The following is a 1,165-nucleotide window of genomic DNA, read 5'->3' as shown; positions in this document are numbered from 1 at the left end:
TCAGCCTTTGCTTTCTGAAGTAATTTTGATACTCCATAACTTTCTCATGGCATTTTTCACTTCTGCATTCCTTAATGTATAGATAAGTGGGTTGAGAAAGGGTGTTCCAATGGTATAAAACACTGCCACCATCTTGTCCATGGAGAAAGTGGTTTGTGGACGTATATATATGAATATACACGGAACAAAGAATAAGACAACTACAATGATGTGGGAGGTACAAGTGGAAAGGGCTTTTTTCCTCCCTTCTGCACTGTGGTTTCGCAAAGAATACAACATGACAACGTATGAGATCATCAGAATGAAGAAACTGATTGAGCAAGTGGCCCCACTATTGAACACCACCAGTAGGTTACTGACATAAGTGTCCATGCAAGCAAGTTTTAATAAGGGCTGCAAATCACAGCAATAATGATCAATTAAATTGTTTCCACAGAAGGGCAGTTTCCAGATCAGAACATTCTGAGTAATAGAATGTATTAAAGCAGCTATCCAGGCAAGAATGATCAAGATAATGCAAACCTCTGGTCTCATGATGGTCGGGTAATGCAAGGGATTACAGATGGCCAAATAGCGATCAACAGCCATGAGGACGAGGACAAAGACCTCCACGGGTCCAAATAAATCCATTGTGAAGACTTGTGTCATACACTCATTACAGGATATGACTTTCTCTGCAGAGAAAGCATCTACAATTAGTCTCGGTGCCGTGGAAGTTGAAAAGCAGGTATCAGCAAAGGACAAAGGAAATAGCAAGAGGTACATGGGACTCCCAAGAGACCAGCTGAACTTGATGGTCACAATAATGAGCAAATTCCCCACCACAGTTCCAATGTAGAAAATGAAGAAGATTATAAACACCATTTTCTGCCTCAGAGGATCCTGTGTCAATCCTAACAGTACGAAATCAGTTACACTCTTATTTTGCTGCATTGTTTCAGTAGATGTGGGGAAAGTAGAGGTTAGAAATAAAAGCAATAATTTTATAAAACTAATACTGCATTTGGAGCTTGAATACCTAAGCTTGATCATGAAACTTGCACTTATGAATGGTTAACCATTTATTTTTCTGTATGATTTTTCCTGAATATAAATAAAATAGAATTCATAATACTTAATCTAGTTCCCTGATTGCATATGACTGTGTAATAGGAAGATAATAAAA

At 38.2% G+C, this 1,165-nt stretch overlaps 1 protein-coding gene across 1 annotated transcript; it reads right to left on the bottom strand.

Annotated features, from left to right (window-relative positions):
* Nucleotides 1-933, bottom strand: LOC126079876 (olfactory receptor 4C11-like). Its single transcript, XM_049891236.1, has one exon. The coding sequence runs from the start codon at nucleotides 931-933 to the stop codon at nucleotides 1-3; it is 933 nt and encodes a 310-aa protein (XP_049747193.1).
* Nucleotides 934-1,165: the final 232 nt, after the last annotated feature.

The sequence above is a fragment of the Elephas maximus genome, chromosome 7, assembly GCF_024166365.1.
Source record: "Elephas maximus indicus isolate mEleMax1 chromosome 7, mEleMax1 primary haplotype, whole genome shotgun sequence".
Classification (NCBI taxonomy): domain Eukaryota; kingdom Metazoa; phylum Chordata; class Mammalia; order Proboscidea; family Elephantidae; genus Elephas; species Elephas maximus.
The sequence above is the reverse complement of the archived record's forward strand: the minus strand, read 5'-3'. Positions and strand labels throughout refer to the sequence as shown.

What these genes read in the sequence shown, in the direction of transcription:
- LOC126079876 (XM_049891236.1), bottom strand. Translation starts at nt 933, where the DNA reads ATGCAGCAAAATAAGAGTGTAACTGATTTCGTACTGTTAGGATTGACA.